At 42.8% G+C, this 18,390-nt stretch overlaps 1 protein-coding gene across 5 annotated transcripts in view; it reads right to left on the bottom strand.

The window, feature by feature from the left end:
• LOC121319486 (RNA-binding protein Raly-like) overlaps window positions 1–18,390 on the bottom strand; it is a 60,169-nt gene that overhangs the window by 21,962 nt on the left and 19,817 nt on the right. For 4 of the 5 annotated variants that reach the window (XM_041256941.1, XM_041256945.1, XM_041256946.1 and 1 more), the window contains exons 2-4: window positions 5,065–5,349; window positions 2,993–3,065; window positions 2,233–2,280 (exon numbers count right to left, since the gene is read on the bottom strand). In XM_041256941.1, coding sequence (XP_041112875.1) covers window positions 2,233–2,280; window positions 2,993–3,065; window positions 5,065–5,320 — 377 coding nt within the window. In that variant the 5' untranslated portion in view covers window positions 5,321–5,349. Of the gene's footprint in view, window positions 1–2,232; window positions 2,281–2,992; window positions 3,066–5,064; window positions 5,350–7,853; window positions 8,067–18,390 lie in introns of those variants that run through there. The other variant, XM_041256943.1, reaches the window with a different exon arrangement.

Here is an 18,390-nt window from a genome sequence, read left to right as displayed (position 1 = left end):
TAATGTTAGAGATGGTATTCTCAGTTCTATCTATCTCATGACTATGATACATGTTAGAGGTGGTATTCTCAGTTCTATGATCTATCTCATGACTGTGTTTAATGTTAGAGGTGGTATTCTCAGTTCTATCTATCTCATGACTGTGATTAATGTTAGAGGTGGTATTCTCAGGTCTATCTATTTCATGACTGTGATTAATGTTAGAGTTGGTATTCTCAGTTCTATCTCATGACTGTGTTTAATGTTACAGGTGGTATTCTCAGTTCTGTGATCTATCTCATGACTGTGTTTAATGTTAGAGGCAGTATTCGCAGTTCTATTATCTATCTCATGACTGTGTTGAATCTTAGAGGCGGTATTCGCAGTTCTATTATCTACCTCATGACTGTGTTTAATGTTATAGGTGGTATTCTCAGTTCTATCTATCTCATGACTGTTTAATGTTAGAGGTGGTATTCTCAGTTCTATCTATCTCATGACTATGATACATGTTAGAGGTGGTATTCTCAGTTCTATGATCTATCTCATGACTGTGTTTAATGTTAGAGGTGGTATTCTCAGTTCTATCTATCTCATTACTGTGTTTAATGTTAGAGGTGGTATTCTCAGTTCTATCTATATCTCATGACTGTGTTTAATGTTAGAGGTGGTATTCTCAGTTCTATGATCTATCTCATGACTGTGTTTAATGTTAGAGGTGGTATTCTCAGTTCTATCTATCTCATGACTGTGATTAATGTTAGAGGTGGTATTCTCAGGTCTATCTATTTCATGACTGTGATTAATGTTAGAGTTGGTATTCTCAGTTCTATCTCATGACTGTGTTTAATGTTACAGGTGGTATTCTCAGTTCTATGATCTATCTCATGACTGTGTTTAATGTTAGAGGTGGTATTCTCAGTTCTATGATATATCTCATGACTGTGTTTAATGTTAGAGGTGGTATTCTCAGTTCTACGATCTATCTCATGACTGTGTTTAATGTTAGAGGTGGTATTCTCAGTTCTATGATCTATCTCATGACTGTGTTTAATGTTAGAGGTGGTATTCTCAGTTCTACGATCTATCTCATGACTGTGTTTAATCTTAGAGGTGGTATTATCAGTTCTATTATCTATCTCATGACTGTGTTGAATCTTAGAGGAGGTATTCGCAATTCTATTATCTATCTCATGACTGTGTTTAATGTTAGAGGTGGTATTCTCAGTTATATGATCTATCTCACGACTGTGTTTAATGTTAGAGATGGTATTATCAGTTCTATCTATCTCATGACTATGATAAATGTTAGAGGTGGTATTCTCATTTCTATCTATTTCATGACTGTTTTTAATGTTAGAGTAGGTATTCTCAGTTCTATCTATCTCATGACTGTGTTTAATGTTAGAGGTGGTATTCTCAGTTCTATCTATCACATGACTGTGGTTAATGTTAGAGATGGTATTATCAGTTCTATCTCGTGACTGTGTTTAATGTTAGCGATGGTATTCTCAGTTCTATCTATCTCACGACTATGATAAATGTTAGAGGTGGTATTCTCAGTTCTATCTAACTCATGACTGTGTTTAATGTTAGTGGTGATATTCTCAGTTCTATGATCTATCTCATGACTTTGTTTAAAGTTAGAGGTGGTATTCTTAGTTCTATGATCTATCTCGTTACTGTGTTTAATGTTAGACATGGTATTCTCAGTTCTATCTATCTCATGACTATGATAAATGTTAGAGGTGGTATTCTCAGTTCTATCTATCTCATGACTGTGTTTAATGTTAGAGGTGGTATTCTCAGTTCCATGATCTATCTCATGACTGTTTTTAATGTTAGAGTTGGTATTCTCAGTTCTATGATCCATCTCATGACTGTGTTTAATTTTAGAGGTGGTATTCTCAGTTCTACGATCTATCGCATGACTGTGTTTAATCTTAGAGGTGGTATTCTCAGTTCTATGATATATCTCATGACTGTGTTTAATGTTAGAGGTGGTATTCTCAGTTCTACGATCTATCTCATGACTGTGTTTAATGTTAGAGATGGTATTCTCAGTTCTACCTATCTCATGACTGTGTTTAATGTTAGATATGGTATTCTCAGTTCTATCTATGTCATGACTATGATACATGTTAGATATGGTATTCTCAGTTCTATCTATCTCATGACTATGACACATGTTAGTGGTGGTATTCTCAGTTCTATGATCTTACTGTGTAAAGTTACGAGACGAGTGGCACATACCTGTCATAGAAGTCGTCTCTGTAGTAATCATAGTCAAAGTCATAACCACTGGAAAAAACAAAACAACACGAGAGAAAACTCAATTAAAAGGACCCATTCCTTACCCTTACCTCCAAAGAGTAGCTCCCCCAGCCCAGTACTTGAGATCTGGGGCTTTACTAAAACTGCAGACCATCTGCTAGAAGGGACTGGAAGGGACTGTTAGCGAAGAGAAAGAACATGAAAGATCTAGTATATGCAGTTTACTGTGGTGAGAGAAGGAGTGTGCGTGTGTGTGTGTGTGTGTGTGTGTGGAAACAATAATATTACTGTGTTACACACACGTGTGTGTGTCTGTGTTATATAGAAGCTGATGTGTGTGTGTTTGTGTGTGTGCGTTATATAGAAGCTGATATGTGTGTGTGTGTGTGTGTGTGTGTGTGGTGTGTTATATAGAAGCTGATGTGTGTGTGTGTGTGTGGTGTTAGTGTCAGTATGTGTGTGTGTGTGGTGTGTGGTTATATAGAAGCTGATGTGTGTTTGTGTGGTGTGTTATATAGAAGCTGATGTGTGTGTGTGTGGTGTGTTATATAGAAGCTGAAGTGTGTGTGTGTGTGTGTGTTATATAGAAGCGCACTACACACACACACACCACACAATATATTTAAATACCTGTGTGTGTGTGTGTGTGTGTGTGTGTGTGTTATATAGAAGCTGATCATGTCTGTTTCATATGGGTCTCTCTGTCACATTGCTCTAAACCTGGGGTTGCTGCACATACCTGTACAGCGCTGATGCTGATCGCTTCAGCCCTTTGGGTCTGTTGGGTCTGGGCTCTCCGGCCATGTTGATATCTGGAAAAGTAAAGAAAGGAATTGCTCTCTAAGCTCTTCCTTAACCCACTGGCAGCCTGCAAGGATCCTCATGTGCTGTAAACAATAGCGGACCTGATTTCATCAGTCTGGCCAGTGCAAAGAAACCCGGTTCCAACGACACCTATTGGACCCCTGTAGAACTGGGATGGGATGAAAGCTTACCTGGCCTCCAAGTGTTAATATCCTGCTTCAAGACCAGGTCAGAGGAGAGAGAGAGAGAGAGAGAGAGAGAGAGAGAGAGAGAGAGAGAGAGAGAGAGAGAGGGGGAGGAGAGAGAGGGGGGGGGGGGGGAGAGACTCCCCTTGTTTATAATACAGCCCTTCAACCACTAGGTGGCACTGTTGTAGCATGTTGTTGTCATTCTGAATGCACAGAAGGATTGTCTGCAGGTTGCTAGTATTTTCATTATTTTAAGGTAAGGCTGCAGCAAACCTATCTTATAAATGGTTATTAATTAATTTTCTTTCTCTCTCTCTCTCTTTAGTGATAGTGGTTATAAGTGGTTTTCACTTATCTCAGCGCTGATGGTCTTCAGATCAGTTGAGTAGTTAAAGCATAATTGTGGCTGGGCCGGGCCCTGCTTTAATAATGTGGTTTGTGTGCTGGTGGGGGTGATTGGCAGGGATGGGGTTAATTCCTATCCCTGCCAAATAAATGTGAGAATGTGGCTGTTCCCAAATTAGATCATTGGTGCTAATTGGAAACAGCCACATGCTTTAAAAAGGGAGCTAGAAGTTTCATTACCGTGTGTTGGGAAAGGAGTGAGGAGAGTCTTGCTGGGTGTGGTGTGGTGTGGTTTTGGGCTGTGAAGGTGTTGAGGGGAGTCTTGCTGGGTGTGGTTTTGTTTTGGGCTGTGAAGGTGTTGAGGGGAGTTTTGCTGGGTGTGGTTTTGTTTTGGGGCTGTGAAGGTGTTGAGGGGAGTCTTTCTGGGTGTGGTTTTGTTTTGGGGCTTTGAAGGTGTTGAGGGGAGTCTTGCTGGGTGTGGTTTTGTTTTGGGCTGTGAAGGTGTTGAGGGGAGTCTTGCTGGATGTGGTTTTGTTTTGGGGCTGTGAAGGTGTTGAGGGGAGTCTTGCTGGGTGTGGTTTTGTTTTTGGGCTGTGAAGGTGGTGAGGGGAGTCTTGCTGGGTGTGGTTTTGTTTTTGGGCTGTGAAGGTGGTGAGGGGAGTCTTGCTGGGTGTGGTCACTGTCTCACTAGGGCTCATGCATGCAGTCCTGGAGACACTGTCTCACTAGGGCTTGTGCATACATCCTGGAGACACTGTCTCACTAGGGCTCGTGCATACAGTCCTGGAGACACTGTCTCACTAGGGCTCGTGCATACAGTCCTGGAGACACTGTCTCACTAGGGCTCGTGCATGCAGTCCTGGAGACACTGTCTCACTAGGGCTCGTGCATGCAGTGCTGGAGACACTGTCTCACTAGGGCTCGTGTATGCAGTGCTGGAGACACTGTCTCACTAGAGCTCGTGTATGCAGTGCTGGAGACACTGTCTCACTAGAGCTCGTGTATGCAGTGCTGGAGACACTGTCTCACTAGGGCTCGTGTATGCAGTGCTGGAGACACTGTCTCACTAGGGCTCGTGTATGCAGTGCTGGAGACACTGTCTCACTAGAGCTTGTGTATGCAGTGCTGGAGACACTGTCTCACTAGGGCTCGTGTATACAGTGCTGCCCAAGAACATTTCAAGATGTGTCAAGAGCTGGAAAATCTTATGCAATAATGAAATAAAACAATTATGAGTGGTCACTGTGTATTTAAATGCAGTGCAAGTCCTTCTTTCTGTCTAGCCTCAATCCAGCAGCAGATTTGATATCGAGATGCTGCTTCTGATGCTGTCACTCTCTCTCTGCTCTACCACCAAGAGAACAATGAACAAAAATCCACTTTCACATGCTCCAGAAAAACAAAGAAAAAAAACAACAGCTTTTATATTCGAAAGCTATTTTTAACAGGAAGGAGAAGTAGAAGGGTTTCGTACCCAGTGTCTGCCCAGCGAGCACGCGGCCGCTCTCTCCCAGCACAGCCCCCCTGGCGTGCCTCTCACCCGCGTACTGGATGAAGGCGTAGCCCTTGTGCACGGAGCAGCCCAGTACACGCCCGTACTTGGAGAAGATTGTTTCCACATCAGACTTCTTCACCACCGCCGTGTTGAGGTTCCCGATGAAGACGCGGGAGTTGATGGACTTGGGGTCGTTCTTGTTCGTGATGTTACTAGTTTGTACCTTCAGGGACATCTTGATGGGGTTGCTGTTGTGGTGGAGGCCTGTACCACACCCCCAAAAACAAAAAGAAAAAGAAGAGAGGGGCGTGTCACAGAGAGAGGTTACTGGCTGGTGAAGAGAGGGGCGTGTCACACAGAGAGAGGTTACTGGCTGGTGAAAAGAGGGGTGTGTCACACAGAGAGGTTACTGACTGGTGAACAGAGGGGCTTTTTTGTATTGAGGCCACATTATATGAAAACATGCGTAGCTCCAATAATGCTGACTGGGTGTCTCTGCTTGCCTCAGCAAGACCTCTCTTTAGAGCTTTACTGCAAAAACATCAGAATAAAGTTATTTAATTACAACAACAAAAAACCTTCAATAAGCGTTTTACATTTTCATTTCATACAACACAATGTACATTGAGAATCCAATGACATCCTAATCCCATTACGAGCTCCTGAGACACTGTCACTAAGGAGATGCGTTTTGTGATCCAGTTACATTACACTTCTAGGGATGTGCTGCGTGCTCTAATAAATACAGCTTGCTGACCATGGTGGAATTGTAGCAGTGGTGGGCAAGGCCAGTCGAGAGACAGGCACACTTGTCAGAAGGTGGCACTCTTTTCCAATGACAGAAAGCACAGCCCATAGTCAATCTGGAGTCATAAAGATAATAATTTATTAGCTTAGTGCTGGCAGGAAACCAGGATAGCTTCCCTGGCTTCTAGCGCTGTCCTTGCACTCCTTGCACAAACTGCAAAGCTGTTAGTTTACCATTTAGACTGTTAAAGATAAAACATGCTTGGGGCACACATAGGCTACACAGAAGAGGCTGCGCTGCTTTTGACAAGTGGGATGCATAGGCTGGCATGGAGCTTGCACTTCATGAATACAGTGAGCAGTGTGCCATACATGGTGCTATTGAGCAGGTATCAGTAGAGAACGTCACATTCCCTGGCAGTGTTTCACATAATACCAGCAGCATATTGGACAGAAAACTGGGCTTCTTTACAGGAGAAGTGCTTGTGGATTATTACAAAAATGTTTACAATACATTCTGAAAAGCAAGCAAAAAATATGAAGGGGAGTGCTGTGCATCACCCTGGAGTGCTGCATGATGGAGAAGCTTTCGATTCCCAAACCTTTTCAGTAAGAGCACGTGCAGTTCCCCACCGCAGCCCTGTACAGGCTTTGTGATGATTCGGATGTCTTGCTTATTGCACGGCACTCCAGGGGTCCATTTCGCACAATAATTAACAATACTTCATAGCCCTGAAGACACTGTGAAGGTTGCAGTCCATCATATCCCCGCCTGCTTTAACACCTGATCAATACCTGGAGGAAGTCCTATCGATTGTTATTCCCCAGGAGTTATCAATTGATAAAACCCTGACTGCAGAGGCAGCACTTTCTAGCAGACAATGGGCTCTCATTAGCCAATACAAACGCTTCTACTGAGGTACACAGCTTAGAAAATGTTACCCTAGCTGCTATGACTTCTAATGAGGCATCATTAATAAGACATGTCTTCCAAGAATAGGTCTGCGTTTCAGGGTGTGAGAGTGAGAGTGTGAGATAGTGAGAGTGAGAGATATAGGGTGAGAGAGTGTGAGAGTGAGTGTGAGATGTAGAGTGAAAGATAGAGTGTGATAGTGAGAGTGAGATATAGGGTGAGATAGTGAGAGTGTGAGAGTGAGAGCGTGAGGGTGAGTGTGAGTGAGATATAGAGTGAGTGTGAGATACAGAGTGAATGATATTGAAAGAGAGTGAGTTATATATAGTGAGAGATACAGCCGTGCAGGGTGAATGTGAGTGAGATATAGAGTGAGCGTGAGATACAGAGTGAATGATATTGAAAGAGAGTGAGTTATAGTGAGAGATACAGCCGTGCAGGGAGAGCATTAGCAGCAGACACTGTATATTCATGTTGAGATAAGGAGGGATGCTGGCCAACTGTCTTTTAACAGCTTCTTGAGAATTGCTGCAAGAATATATTATTTAGGTTATATGCAGCGTATTGAGAAGTTATAGGCAGCTTTATTTGTCAAATCCTTTTTTTTTTATTTGATGCGTTTTACTCTACACATATCTTAATGAGGCAGCAAAAAAACAATGCTGCGCTGCTTTCAACAAGCTTTTGGCAGACAACATAACTTGTTTTCTTTTAAATATAACTAATTAAACATATCATCTTTCTGCTTGTAGTGAACACATGGTTAAAAAAATGTCCTTTAGCTTTGTTCAGAAACCCTGTCGTTACAATCTAGGGTAGCCTTAGGCCTGAGCTGGTGGATTCGATAAACTCTGTGCACAGCTACCCGGCAAGAGCCTCACTTTACCTAAGAGCCTGATAATTGAGTCCCAGGCTTTGAAGCCTATGGCCATGCTAAGGGCTGCACAATGCCTTTCCTGCTTTAAGTTTAAAACAGCAAATAGATGAAGATCCTTGACTGAGTTGCAGGCACAGTTGATTTCGAGTGCAGACTCTGATATTGCTCTGTGTTTGGCCCTGGAGCCCTTAGCTTATCTATATTTATTCAGCTCTCATAAAGCAAACCCACCCCCTTCATATCCAGACTGCTGGGTCACATCACTGGCTCAGCTCGTTGTGGTAACAGGAGATGGAGGTCATAGCGAACCGCACAGGGGTGGACTCAACCTGGACGAAAGCAAACCTCCATGGGACGACTGGAAATCTGCCTGGGTGGAAGGTTAATCCAGTGGAAGCCTATCTGGCATTATCCCCTGAATGACATCAAGGAATGTCCTGACATTTGAGTTTTGCTATAAGGTTTCTATAGAAACGTATCTGTTGTTTGTTAATGTGAAAAGGGGAGGTGGGGGGGGGGGGGAACCTTTATTAGATAACACTAAAAATAAAAAAGAAAAGTTCAGGTTGAAACGAAAGTGGGGTCTTTTCAATTCACTGACACTACGATGATGGAAATAATGCCTGTGTTTAGCTGATAAGAAAAGGGCTCTTTGAGTTTTGAGGTTATGATCATCAAACACGGTAACAGGGCAAGTCTACAGTGTATTTCTGTCATTTTAAGATTTAGTGAATGTCAGCATTCGGATCAGTTGAACAAACAGCATTGTCTTTTTCAAAGGTAATAAAGAATACCCATATGCCCAGTTTGAGAGATGGTGGGGTCTGTCACTATATTACATGTATTGACCTTATCTCTGAAATATTTGAATTGATTTATTATTAACTGATCTCTGTATTTTATCATAAACTGTTACTCTATATTTGTGCAGTATTTGAATATTCTACAGGAAAATGTGAATTAATAATAATAGGAAGCTAAATTCCACATGAAACTCCAAGCCACAATGGAACAGATGATACAGCCACAGTACAGTGATAATGGCCAGCGGGGTTTCAGGTTGGAATAAGAGCTAGCTGGAGGGCTGCATCGCACACAATGACAGAGACTCACGCCGGGGCTCAGAGCCCTCACCATGCTGGTATGTGACTGATGGTATAATACAACACAGCTCCCCTGGGGAGTTTGTGTACAGGGGCTGAAGCCCTCGCCAGTGAAATGAACCTGATAGAAGCGTTGAGAAGTCAGGATGGTCAGGCTGTGCTCTGCGCATTACCAGTGTGGAATAACAGCCGTGCTGTTTGCTTGCTTATCAAACTAGATTTCCCTGGATGGCCAGCTGCTCTTCGCTCTCCCATTTTATCTCTTCATGGATCTCTTTTCTTATGTGTTCTTGCAAAAAAACAAAAAAGAAATTGAAGTCATAATTGAAAACGAAAAACAAAACGACGGAGTAGGTCTGGAGCTGAGCCCCGCTGTGCTGCTGAAGAGACGAGGCCAGGTGCCTCCAGCACTGTAATCCTGCTCACACTGAGCATGCATTGCTGCTAAACTGTCAGGATATGGTTGCTTGTCATGGTAATTCATTGCAACTAGCTCACTACCTTTGTTAAAAAACAAAACTTTGTTCAAGTGCCTTTAACCAGAAAGAGCCCTTATTGTACTCTATACATAGAGTGTGCCCACTGACAATACCACAGAAACACAAATCCACTCAGATTAGAGGCTGATCATGAAGAGTACAGCATGCACACTGACAATACCACAGAAACAAAAATCCACTCAGATTAGAGGCTCCCGCTGATCATCAAGAGTACAGCATGCACACTGACAATACCACAGAAACACAAATCCACTCAGATTAGAGGTTGATCATCAAGAGTACAGCATGCACACTGACAATACCACAGAAACACAAATCCACTCAGATTAGAGGTTGATCATCAAGAGTACAGCATGCACACTGACAATACCACAGAAACACAAATCCACTCAGAGGCTGATCATCAATACAGCATGCACACTGACAATACCACAGTAACACAAATCCACTCAAATTAGAGACACCCGCTGATCATCAAAAGTACAGCATGCCACTGACCATACCACAGAAACACAAATCCACTCAGAGGCTGATCATCAATACAGCATGCACACTGACAATACCACAGAAACACAAATCCACTCAAATTAGAGGCACCCGCTGATCATGAAGAGTACAGCATGCACACTGACAATACCACAGAAACACAAATCCACTCAGATTAGAGGCACTCGCTGATCATGAAGAGTACAGCATGCACACTGACAATACCACAGAAACACAAATCCACTCAGAGGCTGATCATCAATACAGCATGCACACTGACAATACCACAGAAACACAAATCCACTCAAATTAGAGGCACCCGCTGATCATGAAGAGTACAGCATGCACACTGACAATACCACAGAAACACAAATCCACTCAGAGGCTGATCATCAATACAGCATGCACATTGACAATACCACAGAAACACAAATCCACTCAGATTAGAGGCTGATCATCAAGAGTACAGCATGCATACTGACCATACCACAGAAACACAAATCCACTCAAATTAGAGGCACCCGCTGATCATGAAGAGTACAGCATGCACACTGACAATACCACATAAACACAAATCCACTCAGATTAGAGGCTGATCATCAAGAGTACATCATGCACATTGACAATACCACAGAAACACAAATCCACTCAGATTAGAGGTTGATCATCAAGAGTACAGCATGTACACTGACAATACCACAGAAACACAAATCCACTCAGATTAGAGGTTGATCATCAAGAGTACAGCATACACATTGCCATAGCACAGAAACACAAATCCACTCAGATTAGAGGCTGATCATCAAGAGTACAGCATGCATACTGAACATACCACAGAAACACAAATCCACTCAGATTAGAGGCTGATCATCAAGAGTACAGCATGCACACTGACAATACCACAGAAACACAAATCCACTCAGATTAGAGGCTGATCATCAAGAGTACAGCATGCATACTGACCATACCACATAAACACAAATCCACTCAGATTAGAGGCTGATCATCAAGAGTACAGCATGCATACTGAACATACCACAGAAACACAAATCCACACAGATTAGAGGCTCCTGCTGAGTACATGGTAAAGAGGGTTACCATGACATTCATCACCAACATAAGAAATGGAAAGAGGACAAGCAGCTCCCAGACATGGCATCAGGAACAGCAGCACCTCTTGACATGCACTCTGAAGGACCTTAATTCTGATACCCTCAATGACCTGCCCTGGGGAATGTTTGTATCAAGTTCCATCAAGTTCTTACAGATGGATGGGTGAGTATGAGAAGCCTAGAATATATATATATATATATATATATATATATATATATATATATATATATATATATATATATATATATATATATATATATATATATATATATATATATATATATATACAGTGCCTTGCAAAAGTATTCAGACCCCTGACCAATTCTCTCATATTACTGAATTACAAATGGTACATTGAAATTTCGTTCTGGTCGATATTTTATTTTAAAACACTTAAACTCAAAATCAATAATTGTAAGATGACATTGGTTTTATGTTGGGAAATATTTTTAAGAAAAATAAAAAACTGAAATATCTTGCTTGCATAACTATTCAACCACCACACATTAATATTTGGTAGAGTCACCTTTCACTGCAATAACAGCTTTAAGTCTTTTGGGGTAAGTATGTACCAGCTTTGCACACAGTGTCAGAGTGATTTTGGCCCATTCTTCGACCGAACAGTGCCACAGATTCTCAATGGGATTGAGATCAGGACTTTGACTGGGCCACTGTAGGACATTCACCTTTTTGTTCTTGAGCCACTCCAATGTTGCTTTGGCCTTGTGCTTGGGATCATTGTCCCGCTGAAAGGTGAATTTCCTGCCAAGCTTCAGTTTTTTAGCAGACTGAAGCAGATTCTCTTGCAGTATTTTCCTGTATTTTGCTCCATCCATTCTTCCTTCAATTGTAACAAGATGCCCAGTCCCTGCTGATGAGAAGCATCCCCACAGCATGATGCTGCCACCACCATACTTCACTGTAGGGATGGTGTGTCTTGAGGCATGGGCAGTGTTAGGTTTGCTCCACACTAGCACTTTGAGTTATGGCCAAAAAGCTCTATCTTGGTCTCATCTGATCACAAAACCTTTGCCCACATTGCAGCTGGGTACCTCTCATGCTTTCTGGCAAACTCCAGACGTGCTTTCAGATGGTACTTTTTGAGTAACGGCTTCTTTGCCACCCTCCCATACAGGCCAGTGTTATGTAGAGCTCTTGATATGGTTGACTGGTGCACCATTACTCCACTCCCAGCCACTGAACTCTGTAGCTCCTTCAAAGTGATTGTTGGCCTCTCTGTGGCTTCTCTCACAAGTCTCCTTCTTGTTTGAGCGCTGAGTTTTGAGGGATGGCCTTTTCTTGGCAGTGCCTGGATGGTGTGATGCAGCTGCCACTTCCTGATTATTGATCCAACCGTGCTCACTGGGATATCCAAACACTTGGATGTTATTTTGTACCCTTTCCCTAATCTATGCATTTATATTCATTTATCTCTAACTTCTGTAGAATGCTCTTTGGTCTTCATTTTCCTTCAGATTCTCAGCCTTACCAATGATCCTTCAACAGTGGGGTTTTTATCCAGAAAATGTGATAGCAACTTTAATGGTTCACAGGTGGAGGCCAATGGTAAGGTAAATGTGTCCTCGTTAGGGCAATTTCTTTCATCGGTGCAAACTGGGAGCTTCCACAGCACAGGGGTTGAATACATATGCAAGCAAGATATTTCAGTTTTATATTTTTCTTAAAAATATTTCCCAACATAAAACCAATGTCATCTTACAATAATAGATTCTGAGTTTCAGTGTTTAAAAATAAAATATCAAACAGAACGAAATTTCAATGTACCATTTGTAATTCGGTAATATGAGAGAATTGGCCAGGGGTCTGAATACTTTTGCAAGGCACTATATAAATTTTATATATCTTCCTTGTTTAAATGACTGGTTCTGTGTTTAGAGAACCATTAAGATGCAGGATGACAATGCAGAGAGTTGTTAATGGAGTGGCTGGTAGAAGCCATGTGCTACAAGAATCCTTCACTATCCTGCCACTGCGCATCAATCCAGTCTTCTGTGCTATGCTCACCCTGGTATAATTCAATTCCACTCTCACTGTCTTTTGACCTCTTTGGCTCAGGATTAAAGCTTTATTGAAACCTTTTGCCTGAACGTTGACTCCTAGCTGCTGCAGTGCGTGTATTAAAACGAGGCCCCCTCAATCATCAGGACCGCTGTGCTCCATCTATACGCATGTCGCTCAAAGCAATCCTCCTCTCAAAAGAGGGTCTGAAAGAGTTAACCAGAATCTGACAGCCCAGAGTGATTACTGTGCCCATCACTGGTGCTTGAGTGCCAAAACTCTTTCCTTTAAATAAAGTTTATACATTATTAAGCAGTTTGTCATTCTTGAGTTATGAGTCTGCGGAACTTGTGCAGCATAAACCTGAGAGAAATTGCCACTCCAGCTATTGTTGAAGCCGCAAAGCTCCAGTGACTGGTGAAAACAAGCTCTTGAATATTCCACACAAAAGACCCCTGTCCCTTGCTACTGCACAACACCACTGTGAGTCCTCTTGGGGAATCAAGACCTCTGTTTGCTTGTATACACTGTAACTGTAACCTCGCCCCCCCACATACAGTTTTTACTGCAGTGATTTTGAGAATCTTGCCTTGCTGAGGAAGTCATCACAATGCTATTACAGTTGTTGTACATTCATTTTACCTTGACTTTTTGTGCCAAAGCTGTGAGGCGGCTCTGGGTAAAGCAAGGACACACTCAGTGCCAAACACCCCTACACTAGAAACATGCAAAAAAAGCGTAATCTGCCCAGGGGATGAAAGTGGAAGACTAGAGCACCTAATTAAAACATCCAACCTGCAACATAATTCATTGCATTTAAAAATCCAGCTGCTGGCATGCTTCTTCTGATCAGATGATGGGAATAAATAGCAGGGAGCCAAGCTGATGAGCAGCCAGGGCCCGTGAGGGTTTGAGAAGGGGTGGCACTGTATCCTCGGGTCTGCTGCTCTGCAAAGGAAATGCCTGCTGATGCACAATAACTCCACCAGTCCCAATCACTTTGATTTCCTCCCCTTGTTTTCCATGATGTACGAGGCACACAGACTCTCATCTATCCACGGGGCAGGTTCATTTATACCAGGCTTGAAAAATAGATGGTGTATGAAGAGTAATTTGGTGCTGGAGCCGAGCCCTGTCCCTCCAGATGTGTCGGGGGAGTTTGATTAAAACCCCTTTATGGGAAATCAATACTTTCTTCATTAGGACTCTCACTCTCCAATCCCCCGATAAACAGATGGCCCTGCAGGAAAGAGGCTGTGCTTTCCACCGGGACTCCCTGGCGGATCAATACAGCCCCAAGTTGAGACACACAGAGCCAGCAGAGCACATACAAGGCATAGTCTGATTGCGTTTGCACAGCTAGACTGGATTAGACATAAGCACAGGAGATTTGCATGCACTATATTGGAAATGCTAAGGACACTTGATAGTTGCACAAGGCTTACTTTGCAAACTAAACTGGCAATGACAGCTGCCAATCAGAGTAATGCCCATGCTTAAAATCTAATTCTCAAATCAAACTGTCCGGTTAGCTTTTAGATTAGTGAAGGTAATGAAACCTAACACAGAATTACAGGTAATTCCGACAGCTAACTTCAGAAAGATGAAGTTCTGGCTTGGTTTTGGGGTTTTCTTCATTACTGAATGAGTGGTTACCAAGGTATCCTGCTTATAGTACTCAAAAATGATGAGCTCTGTTTTTAAACATTACGCCACATACCTGTGAGCAGTGCTGCAGTGTGTGCCTATGAGACTGCACTCATTACAATATATAGTGAGCAGCATATTTCAAGCAGTGATGACAGGGAGGCTGTATACCCCTGCTTCACCAGGATAGTCTTTTTTCTAATGTAAGTCAATCTTTGAAATCCAGCAGTATATTTTTCTTGGGGAGGTGACAGGTAAAGTACGTACTGTAGAATTAGTGAGTAAATCTTTTAACACAACAACGGAGAATGTACATCAATTTAGAACCCTTATATTAATAGCTAGTGGAAATTAGAACCCTTATATTAATGATAGTGGAATTTAGAACCCTTATATTAATGGCTAGTGGAATTTATAACCCTTATATTAATGATAGCGTGATTTAGAACCCTTTCATTAATGTTTGTGGAATTTAGAACCCTTATATTAATGATAGTGGAATTTAGAACCATTATATGAATGACAAGTGGAATTTAGAACCCTTATATTAATGAGTAATGGAATTTAGGCATGGAAAGGTATCCAATGAAATATTCAGTTCTTTTATTGATGGCTAGACATTAGTAGAGAGACCTCTGCCAGAATATTTAGCGCGTGTTTAAGAGCAGCATGCTGTCAATTCCAGTTCCAGTGTAAGAGTTCCCGCAGGGCCGATCTGCTCCACACGCAGCTATGAGCCTCTAATTTGCCGTTCCTGGGAATATCATGCTGCTTTGCTACCACCTGACCCCTGCATCTGTCTTATTGTGGTTCATTATCCTGAGCTTTATCTTCAGCGTTTTCAAAGGACAGCCAAAGTTTCCGGTTCAGTGCTGTTCCATTAATCAAGGCTTCTTCACCCGTGCTTGCTAAACCTAAAGCAAACGACACAAGCAGCTCCTCGCAGTTCGTCTGCACTGCTACCATGCATCACTCGCTTGCGCCATGGCTGCTTTATGGAAGTTAAAAGCAGGCAGTTATAGAGCCTTTGTACTGGGAAGGAATGAATTTGATCTCTTGCAGGAGATGACTGGGGGAGTATGGGTTTAGATAGTTAATACTGATTAATAAGAGAAAAATAAATGCTACCTTGATATAATTTCTGGGAATGGATATGCATTATGCATTATGTGTCCAGCAGGTGGTGTTGCTGTATGTGTATATATATATATATATATATATATATATATATATATATATATATATATATATATATAGAGAGAGAGAGAGAGAGAGAGAGAGAGAGAGAGAGAGAGAGAGAGAGAGAGAGAGAGAGAGAGAGAGAGAGAGAGAGAGAGAGAGAGAGACACACACACACACACACACACACACACACACACACACACACATCATGTCTATTAATGAGCATAATTAAGAAGGGGTAGGGGCTTGGTCAGCGCATTCGATTCAGTTTTGCTGCTCACGTTGAGGTCTGATTCAGGGGGCTGTGTTTGATCGGGTCCAGTCAGTATTAACACTCCACTCACAGATATTGTGGTGTTTTGAGGTAGCTGTCAGCTCCTTGTTTGGAGTTTGCTATAATTTAATAATAGAGCAGAATAAGAAGGACTTCATTGGAAAACAAGAATATCACCCACAACAAACCATGCCAGCTAGTCAATTACTATTGCAACTTTTTCATCCGGGTAAAAAGCGAAACACATTAAAAAATTCTGTGGTTCGCTTTGTTCTCAAGCGTATCTTAGGGGGATATATCTCACATGCACAATACATAATGGATGAGTTCAGGCACAACTATCTCTCTCTCTCTCTCTCTCTCCATTGAGGTCTATGAGAATGCAGCTACACACTTACATTTTCAACTAACTTGGGAGGCACAGGGGGTCAAAGTGAAGAGCCCTGCCACATTACACCACCCTCTCGCTGGATAGAATCGGCATCATCCACTAACACAGGGGCTCGCTTATCTGGCTGCCTTTAAATATTTGAAGCAGATGAAGCACAGCAAGCAGATGCAATGCTCTCGGAGATTTCATCTTCAGTGTCTCTGTGTTCTCAGAGGAGAGTTCATCTTCAGTGTCTCTGTGCTCTCGGAGGGTTCATCTTCAGTTTCTCTGTGCCCTCGGAGAGTTCATCTTCAGTGTCTCTGTGTTCTCAGAGGAGAGTTCATCTTCAGTGTCTCTGTGTTCTCAGAGGAGAGTTCATCTTCAGTGTCTCTGTGCCCTCGGAGGGTTCATCTTCAGTTTCTCTGTGCCCTCGGAGAGTTCATCTTCAGTGTCTCTGTGTTCTCAGAGGAGAGTTCATCTTCAGTGTCTCTGTGTTCTCAGAGGAGAGTTCATCTTCAGTGTCTCTGTGCTCTCGGAGAGTTCATCTTCAGTGTTTCTGTGCTCTCGGAGAGTTCATCTTCAGGGTCTCTGTGTTCTCAGAGGAGAGTTCATCTTCAGTGTCTCTGTGCTCTCAGAGGAGAGTTCATCTTCAGTGTCTCTGTGTTCTCAGAGGAGAGTTAATCTTCAGTGTCTCTGTGCTCTCGGGGGGTTCATCTTCAGTTTCTCTGTGCTCTCGGAGAGTTCATCTTCAGTGTCTCTGTGTTCTCAGAGGAGAGTTCATCTTCAGTGTCTCTGTGCCTTCGGAGAGTTCATCTTCAGTGTCTCTGTGTTCTCAGAGGAGAGTTCATCTTCAGTGTCTCTGTGCTCTCGGAGAGTTCATCTTCAGTGTTTCTGTGCTCTCGGAGAGTTCATCTTCAGGGTCTCTGTGTTCTCAGAGGAGAGTTCATCTTCAGTGTCTCTGTGCTCTCGGAGGGTTCATCTTCAGTGTCTCTGTGCTCTCAGAGAGTTCATCTTCAGGGTCTCTGTGTTCTCAGAGGAGAGTTCATCTTCAGTGTCTCTGTGCTCTCGGAGGGTTCATCTTCAGTGTCTCTGTGCTCTCAGAGAGTTCATCTTCAGTGTCTCTGTGTTCTCAGAGGAGAGTTCATCTTCAGTGTCTCTGTGCTCTCGGAGAGCTCATCTTCAGTGTCTCTGTGCTCTCGGAGAGTTCATCTTCAGGGGTTCTGTGCTCTCAGTGGAGAGTTCATCTTCAGTGTCTCTGTGCTCTCGGAGAGTTCATCTTCAGTGTCTCCGTGTTCTCAGAGGAGAGTTCATCTTCAGTGTCTCTATGCTCTCGGAGAGTTCATCTTCAGGGTTTCTGTGCTCTCAGAGAGTTCATCTTCAGTGTCTCTGTGTTCTCAGAGGAGAGTTCATCTTCAGGGTTTCTGTGCTCTCAGAGAGTTCATCTTCAGGGTCTCTGTGTTCTTAGAGGAGAGTTAATCTTCAGTGTCTCTGTGCTCTCGGAGGGTTCATCTTCAGTGTCTCTGTGCTCTCAGAGAGTTCATCTTCAGGGTCTCTGTGTTCTCAGAGGAGAGTTCATCTTCAGTGTCTCTGTGCTCTCAGAGAGTTCATCTTCAGTGTCTCTGTGTTCTCAGAGGAGAGTTCATCTTCAGTGTCTCTGTGCTCTCGGAGAGCTCATCTTCAGTGTCTCTGTGCTCTCGGAGAGTTCATCTTCAGGGGTTCTGTGCTCTCAGTGGAGAGTTCATCTTCAGTGTCTCTGTGCTCTCGGAGAGTTCATCTTCAGTGTCTCCGTGTTCTCAGAGGAGAGTTCATCTTCAGTGTCTCTATGCTCTCGGAGAGTTCATCTTCAGGGTTTCTGTGCTCTCAGAGAGTTCATCTTCAGTGTCTCTGTGCTCTCACAGGAGAGTTCATCTTCAGGGTTTCTGTGCTCTCAGAGAGTTCATCTTCAGTGTCTCTGTTCTCAGAGGAGATTTCATCTTCAGGGTCTCTGTGCTCTCGGAGATTTCATCTTCAGTGTCTCTGTGCTCTCACAGGAGAGTTCATCTTCAGGGTTTCTGTGCTCTCAGTGGAGAGTTCA

Source organism: Polyodon spathula, chromosome 8, assembly GCF_017654505.1.
Source record: "Polyodon spathula isolate WHYD16114869_AA chromosome 8, ASM1765450v1, whole genome shotgun sequence".
NCBI lineage: Eukaryota > Metazoa > Chordata > Actinopteri > Acipenseriformes > Polyodontidae > Polyodon > Polyodon spathula.
The sequence above is the reverse complement of the archived record's forward strand: the minus strand, read 5'-3'. Positions and strand labels throughout refer to the sequence as shown.